Source organism: Helianthus annuus, chromosome 17 (assembly GCF_002127325.2).
Source record: "Helianthus annuus cultivar XRQ/B chromosome 17, HanXRQr2.0-SUNRISE, whole genome shotgun sequence".
NCBI lineage: Eukaryota > Viridiplantae > Streptophyta > Magnoliopsida > Asterales > Asteraceae > Helianthus > Helianthus annuus.
In genome coordinates, this window is record NC_035449.2 from 104,517,534 (window position 1) to 104,526,401 (window position 8,868).

Genomic DNA, 8,868 nt, shown 5'->3' on the forward strand with positions numbered 1-8,868 from the left:
TTGTTCACAAAAACACCTCTAGTTCATGAAAGATCCGACTTAAAATAAGACTTGTATATATTTTACTTAGTCCTTCGAAAATACCACTTGTAGATCCTTAGATCTACTAGTTTAGAACTCCATTTTATAAGAAAAACTATTTTTACACAAGTTCATGTTTATGTTGTGGAAAGATTCGTCATCTTGCAACTTTTCTATTTTACATAACACTAGTTCATGTTTCATGAACATGACCTAGCCTGGTTAGATGACGATCCGTTCTACTACTAGCGTCAAACAACATAAAATAATCATAACAAAACAAGTTCCATAAATTTTACACTATTAGTTAGTCTTTAACCACCAAGTTCATTTTCTTTACAAGACTTTAAACTTTGGCCTCTAGTGTTTATGATTTTTACCCGTTAAATCTCTTATTAACCACTTTAAACATGAACAAGAGAATGTTTAAAGACACTTACTACTAGCTCGAGGCTAGGGCAGAAACTAGATGAAAAATGGGTGGTTAATAGCGTCGTAGAGAGGTCCTTGTGATTCCGTAGGCACCGAGCTTGTTTGTAGGAACTCTAACACACTTGTATGTAGATGGAATTACCTTATCAATGTTTGAAAGTGGGTGGAAAAGAAATGCAATTTTTTTTGTTGGTGAGTTTAGTGAATGAAACATGACTTCATGGTTTTATTTATAAATCATATTAGCCATTAACCAAAGTGTAATATGTACCCTTGATTCTAGGCAACATAGAATAAAATAATCAAAATGGGTGTGTGTGTTCCCTAGAAAAAAAAACCGATCGGATGGGGTGGTGGGCATTTAGTTGGAATTCTTAACTAGATAGTTTAGTGCTCTAGTTTGTTAAATTAAGTGATTAATTAGTTACTAGAGAGTTATAATTTATAACGGGCGTTAGGATATTCGGGGACCCTAACTAGCTCAGAAAAAAAAAAAGAAAAATAATGTCAATGTCAATATTTTAGTGTTCCGGGTAAAGTCCGGTTGTTCGGTTGGATATTAATCCGTTAAAGTGCTAAATTACACTTTTTAGTGATTTTAATGTATCCTTTTGTAACCCTTATGTTTCCCGACACTTAGGGAAATATTCTGACTGAAAAATTATATTTTCTGCATAATATTCGTGTGCTAAAAGCTGAATTATACAAAATTCTGCACTTAAAGTGCGTTTCGGGTGCTTTTTAGTGCTTATTTTTGCTTCCGGAGAGTATAACTATTAAACCCTTGCATGTACTCTCAGGTTTTAATGTATTCTTGTCGTTGGACCTACACCTAGGCCCTAATTCCAACGTCTGACTGCTTTCTGCAGTTCTGCTGACACAGTGTGTCTTACCGGTGAGTTTACTAGTGTTTCTGACGCAAAACTCTCGTTTATGCATAAAGCAATATTTTATATTATACAACGTGCATGAATTCACTTGTTTAGCATCTAATTAGTCAATGTTGACATTTAAGCACATAGTTGTAATCATTAAATAGTAATTAAAGTGTACGGAAGTTACCGGTTTTGTGCCAGTTGTCACATGCGGGGACCTTTTGTAAGTGTTCTTTCGTTCTTTTCATTCGTTTCTATCGTTAAAGTCAACCTGCGTTTGACTTTCTGCTTTGACCAGTTTATGGTCAACGCGTAGTTCGTTTGAACTTCATAACATGAGCGTAATCACGATGGTTATAGTCCCTAGTGACTATACCTACTGATTACCACGTTATTTAGGCTCAGTGACGAGTCGTAGTTTCGGCCAAAATGCGTCTTCTCGCGTATTTTGTAACCAAACTACTCTTGGGTATCAAAACCGTTTGTTTTGATATCAAAACCTGTTTTCTAACTTAACTAAACATGTTCTAGCATGTTTAGCTCGTCACTTTGTAGATTAGTGCTTGTGTAGAGTCGTAAGTCAAGCAGACTAAACACCCGCTTAGACTTTCGAACACGTCCCGTTTGGTCGATCATTAGGATCCGACCAAACATGTTTAGTGACCATAGTAGCATAGGGAATAACCTTCCAAGGTTATACCTTATGGTCACCTAGTTTAGGTAGTTGTATGATAAGTAGTTTATATGCCATAGGTAAATTACCAAAATACCTTTTTCATGCGTAATTGGTAATTAAGCATATGTAACCTAAACTTTTGTCACGTAACTGATTGTGTAACATATTTAAACATGTTTTGGCATATAATACTTGTCATAGGACTAGTTAGACGTCTCGAACGCGCATTTGCGCGCACGACGCGTTAAAGTAGCGTAAGCTACCTTAATGGGTCGCAATGGGTCGAAAGCACTTAGGTTAGGTTTCATTTTAGGATGTAGGCTTTGTTAAACCATATCACATGAGTTCCAACACTCATTTGGTTTACAAGACCTCATTCTGTCCGATCGTCCGATTTAGGCGTCTATTATTTGACTAGTGGTTCGATTATTAGGTGCTACTTGATTTCTCTGATTTGCTTGAGTTTGTTGGAGTTCTATTTGATCGAGGATACTTTGCACTTCATGTGAGTACATAGTTCCCGTATTTTACTATTTTCAATTGTTTTGGGGTAATTCATATGTACAAAATGTTTTCAAGGTTTAAACAATGGTTTTCAAAAAAACAATTTAGATGGTTTATACAAAACTAATAATGATTTCAATAATGTGAACAAAACTTATTGGTTGTAGTTACATAACAAATGACATTCATTAGCATTGATCAAGCCGACCAGTATTAGGTTATGGTACCATAGGATCTGACAAATCCCGTTACTTTACTACACCCATGGTTATGTGTGGGGGTTGTGGGTAGCGACTGAATCTGATGTTTGTTAACTTACCCTTTGGTGGTCTGTTAATTCGAGAAGCGAGAAGCGAGGTGATCGAGTCATAAAGGTTTGAATGTTGTTAGCGAGACGACCATAAATAGTTTTTCATAAATTAAAACGAGGATGATTTAAACGATTTTAAACGAGTTAACGATTTTTGAAACGATTTGAACAAGTTAAACAAATTGGATAAACGATTGGTTTTTGGTTAGTGATTAGATAACAGGACGGGTGTAATGTGATGAAAGCATGGTGGATACGCCGCTGGTACTTCCTATATATAAGTGTTTTCATCATATTACATACCGTGGCGTTATTTAGTTCACTTGGGTAAACGATTTTGAAACGATGTCACACAACGATGTTTTCTAAAAGATATAAACCATACAAGTTTTTAACGAGTTTTTTTCAAGATGTTTTTCAAGTTGGTTTTCTAAAACAAATGTTTTTGGGTTAAGAAGCATGGCTATGGGATTTTGCAAACTATAACCCACTTGATTTGAGTTGGTTAATTATGTTGCAATACACTTTTCAAAACAAGGTTTGTATTTTGACTCTTGTAGTCTAATAAAGTACTGCAACATATAAACGAGCCATGATTCCAATACCCTTATAAAACCTATGTACTCGCCAGCATTTCTTTGCTGACTTTGTTTTTACATATGTTTTAGGTGTTGTTGCTTGATGTGATTTCTAGGATGCATGCGTCACGTAGGATCTGGACAAGGCCTTAGTGACATAATAACTATGATAGACGATATAAAACTTGTTTGTTCTATGTGTTAAGACAATGTAATGTTTAATATTATCAATAAAACGAAACTATTTTTGTATCCATGGTTGTGAAACAATAGCTTCTGTTGCAACACTCCCCGACGTTTCCGCCACGGTTTGTTGCCCTACGTGTTCGGGGTGTGACAGAAGAAGTTGGTATCAGAGCCAATGGTTATAGGGAATTAGGTTATTAGTAATGCTTTGACCTAGACTATAACTTTAGGACCCTAACGCAAGTTTACTTGCGTTTAGATTTTAAAAACAATACCGTCACCTATCCTTAGGTGATAACCACAATAAGAACGCTAAGTTCGAATCTGCTTTGAAAACTAATCATTTTTTCTAGGATGATTGATTACTAGGTTTTGAACCCTCTGTTATAAGGTTTTGAACCCTCTAAGTTTTCAAAATCTCGTCAAAGTTTGGGTCTAAATAGTGTGAACACATGCAAACTGGAAGAGTGGGTGCCTGTACCCTGGGTTTTCTGTCTAAGGCTAGAGTGTTCGTACAAATCCGCAGTATCGGACCAGTCACTCTTACCTGGGAACTCTTGGGGTGAGTGTTCACTTATAGGCGAGCATGTCTTCGGCGATACATTATATTGACCCATTTACTTTGATTAATCACTGCGTGTCGTTTGTTTGTTCGAGGTAACAAACGAATAATCGCCTCTATTGTGTTTTGTCGATGTTTTCAATGCCTCTTTTGTTTTTCCAATGATCGATCCCGCTCATGGACGAGCATTCAATCTGAATACAAACGAGGCTAGAGTTGACAACTTCGTTGTCAATGGTACCTTTGTTGTCAACGGTACGTTTCTTGTTAACAATCGACCTGCATCTATTATTTTTTATTCTGGAGCCGATAGAAGTTTTGTTTTATTATCTTTTGAGCCTTTGCTTGCGATACCTAGAACTAAACTGAGGAAACCCTTATCTGTCGAAGTTGCTACTGGTAAACCTCTTGTTCTCGATTCTGTTATTCGCGATTGTCAGTTGAACCTTGATAACCATCTTTTTCCTACTGACCTCACACCGATGCAACTTGGGAGCTTCGACATTATCATTGGAATGGATTGGTTGACCAAACATCATGCTGAGGTGGTTTGTTTCGATAAGATTGTTCGAATTCCTTTGTCTTTTGGCGATATTTTGGAAGTTCGTGGCGAGAAACCTTCAGGTGGATTGAAGCTTATGGCATGTATGGAAGCCCAAAGGTATTTACGAAAAGGATATGTTGCTTTTCTGGCACATGTCACCCAGGAGAAAGACAAGATCAAGAGTATTCAGGATATTCCGATTGTTCGGGATTATCCAGAGGTGTTTCCTGATGAACTGCCTGGTTTGCCTCTAGTTCGTCAGGTGGAGTTTCACATTGATCTTGTACCCAATGCCAACCCAATTGCAAAAGCACCTTATCGTCTTGCACCGTCGGAGATGCAAGAGTTATCGAAACAGCTTCAAGAGTTATCTGATAAAGGATTCACCCGTCTGAGCTTTTCACCTTGGGGAGCTCCTGTCCTCTTCGTGAAAAAGAAAGATGGATCTTTTCAAATGTGTATCGATTATCGTGAGCTTAACAAGCTTACCATCAAGAATCGATATCCCCTACCTCGAATTGATGATCTCTTCGACCAACTGCAAGGTGCTTCATTCTTTTCCAAGATCGACCTGCGTTCTGGGTATCATCAACTTCTTGTTCTCAAAGAAGATATTCCCAAAACTGCTTTCCGCACAAGATATGGGCATTATGAGTTCACTGTCATGCCTTTAGGTTTGACGAATACTCCAGCCATCTTTATGGACTTAATGAATAGGGTCTATAAACCTTATTTAGACAAGTTCATCATTGTGTTCATCGACGATATTCTTGTCTATTCGAAGTCTCAAGCCGAGCACGAGCAACACCTTTGCTTAACATTGGAACTCCTGAAGAAGGAACAACTTTTTGCTAAATTCTCCAAGTGTGAATTCTGGCTTAAAGAAGTTCAATTCTTGGGTCATATAGTCAATGAGCAGGGTATTCATGTGGATCCATCCAAGATTGCTACTATTAAAGACTGGAGTACACCGACGACACCTACAGAGATTCGATCTTTTCTTGGTCTTGCTGGATATTATCGTCGATTCATTTCAAACTTCGCGAAGATCGCGATTCCACTCACTGCTTTGACTCAGAAGAATAAGCCTTTTGAGTGGGGACCCAAGCAAGAAAAAGCGTTTCAAACGCTGAAACAGAAGCTTTGTGATGCTCCTGTTTTATCTCTGCCCGAAGGAGTTGATGATTTCGTTGTCTATTGTGATGCGTCGAACCTAGGGCTTGGTTGCATCCTTATGCAATGAGGTAAAGTCATAGCTTATGCGTCTAGACAACTGAAAATTCATGAGAAGAACTACACGACTCATGATCTTGAGTTAGGAGCTGTGGTTTTCGTGCTTAAAATCTGGAGACTCTACCTCTATGGAACGAAGTGTGTGTTTTTCACAGACCACAAAAGTCTCCAGCATATTCTTAATCAGAAGGAGCTGAACATGAGGCAACGACGTTGGGTCGAGCTCTTGAGCAATTACGATTGCGAGATTCGCTACCATCCTGGTAAGGCAAATGTCGTAGCCGATGCGCTTAGTCGAAAAGAGCGTGTCACACCCCCAAAATCCACCTGCGGAGTATCACCGCCTGGGAGCGTGACTGACCAGGATCAAGCCACCAATCATATAGAACAATGTATATAGTAAAAGTAATTGTATTTAAACCAAACCAATCCATATGAAAGGTGTTCCAAAACATAGTATAATCACAAAGTTTAGCGGAAGCAAATGTATAAAAGCTCAATCATAAACAAAGTGCGCAATGTCATAAAGTTTAAATCAATGTATTCGCGATCCTTGTCCACAACGACCGCGCCTCCCAGTGCAAGCTCCATGTACCTAACGACCTGCAAGGCATGTAACAGAGGATCAACAACTAGTTGAGCGAGTTCACAGAAAGTAAATGCGTAATAGTAAGTTCGTTTGTAACATGTGGCTCTACTGGGCTGATATTATGTTCTGTTGGTGGGGGCTTCCCATGTTGCATATTCACTAGACTATTTGTAACCATAAGTGTTCTTCTTAACCTGAGAACAGTAGTACGTACAAGGTTTACGTAGGATTTACGTAAGTGTCCTTCACAAACCGAGGACAGGGGTACGCGGGGGGTTTACGTAGGTTTTACGTAAGTGCCTGACACAACCGAGGCAGTAGTGAGTATATGTTCATGTAGGTTTTACGTGAGTGTCCTTCGCAGCCTGAGGACAGTGATGAGTACAAGTATACGTAGGTTTTACGTATGTGTCCTGCACAACCGAGGACGATGGTAGGTATTCTAGTAACAGTGCAAGTACAAATCTATTCAATCTCATTCCTTCAATCCCATTCCCAAGCCCTGGGAATCCCATGCCTTAGTAAAAGTGTAAACTCACCTTGGTTTGCTCGGTATGTTATTGCTTCTAGTGTTAATTAATGATTAAGTCCGTTACACACGACCTAGGGTAAATTGCACATGAATTCGAGATAAGTGTTTACATTCAATTAGGGTTTACAAGTCTTTGGTATCCAAACAGAAGTGGGGAATAAGAAGGTTCGGTTCATGGTACCGTTGAATGATACTGATTATGTTCTTGGCTGTTCGGATTCACCGGATGAGGATTATGCAATGGTTTTTGATAAGCGAAAGGTATCATTTGTGCTACCACTAAATGATGTCGGTCCTGCTCGTGTTCGAAAGCAGGAACAGGGTGATAATGCTCGAGTCCAACAACAATTGTATGCTGATGTGGTACTAAACAAACAGGGTGAGCAGAGTGGTCCTAAGCGGGTTGGTAATCAGAATCAAAGTGAGGAGGAAAGTGCTAGGAAGACCAATGATACGGCTAACCAAGTACCGAAAGTAAATTTTCGAAAGCTGATATCAGATGCCTCTTTGGATGGTGTGGATGTAGTGCTTCCGATTGACTCTGTCCGCCAAGTTAACAACAGGTTGGCTAACACTCTTTATGGTTACTTCTTGGGGGATAGAATTGCATATCCGGTTGTTGATTACTCTGTGAGAACAAATTGGAAGAAACATGGACGTTGTTCTTGAAGGGGGCCCTTGGATGATCCGTAACAAACCCTTGTTTCTCAACATTTGGTCCCCTACAAACAGCCTTAAAAAAGATGAGTTGAAAAAGGTTACGGTTTGGGTGAAATTGCATGACGTCCCTCTAGTGGCATATTCTGATGATGGGTTAAGTATGCTGGCTTCAAAAATTGGATCTCCTGTGCGGCTGGATTCGTATGCTGTTGATATGTGTAATGAGGCTTGGGGACGGAGCAGCAATGCTAGGGCTCTTATTGAAATATCAGCTGATCAGGATTTGAAAGACACTATAACCAAGGCTATTCCTGAATTGGATGGAAACAAATATGTTACGGAGACTATTCGGGTGGAGTATGAATGGGAACCTCCAAGATGTGCTCACTGCTGTGTGTTTGGGCATGACTCTGAGGAATGCCCTACTCGCATTGGCTCAACATCCAAATCTCCTATTAACAGGCCAATAGTAGACGAGGATGGTTTCCAAGACGTTCCGGTTAAGAAGAGTGCAAAGAAGAATGGCTTTCAAGTTAATAACCAGAAGCCCAAATTTGAATACAGGCCGGTGGATAGGAAGAAAAAGCCTGTTACTTCTCAGCAGGTTTCGACTTCCCATAAAATCCAAACCCATAACCCGTTTTCTGCGCTCGAAAGTGTTGGGGGTCGGGGTGGTTCAACTCAAGAGAAAAATAAAGGGGGTAGACAGATTCATGTGGATTTAGACGAGGACGGGGTTGAAGTTGTTTATGATGAAACCAAGGATTCGGGTACATATCCTTCGTCTTCTAGAACAGGGGCAAGCACCTCTTCCACAAAGATCTTCAATGGTTAGCCTGTCTTGGGAGCGTCTAAAGGGGCTGCCGTTTCGTGGCAACTTCATTTTCGATGATGGAGGTTGAAGATTTTGGTTATTTTTTGTTTTGTCTACTACATATCTTTGCATGATGTGTAGTAGGCTAGGTTTGATGTGATGTCATAGGTTTTTATGTTTGTTGGCTTACATATATGGGGCATGTCCTGTATATGAACTAGTGTGGAATTCATCCTCACTACTTGTACTTATTTTGCGGTTTATAATAGATTCACCGGGGTAACCCTTTACCCAAAAAAAAAATGATATCACATAGAATGTTCATACATACAGTAGCGTACAGTTTTATACA

The 8,868-nt window shown here is 39.3% G+C and overlaps 1 protein-coding gene across 1 annotated transcript; it reads left to right on the forward strand.

The window, feature by feature from the left end:
- Window positions 1-7,724: 7,724 nt before the first annotated feature.
- Window positions 7,725-8,537, forward strand: LOC110924688. The gene has a single exon (XM_022168682.1). It carries the CDS (start codon window positions 7,725-7,727, stop codon window positions 8,535-8,537), a length of 813 nt encoding a protein of 270 aa, XP_022024374.1.
- The last annotated feature ends 331 nt before the right edge of the window (window positions 8,538-8,868 follow it).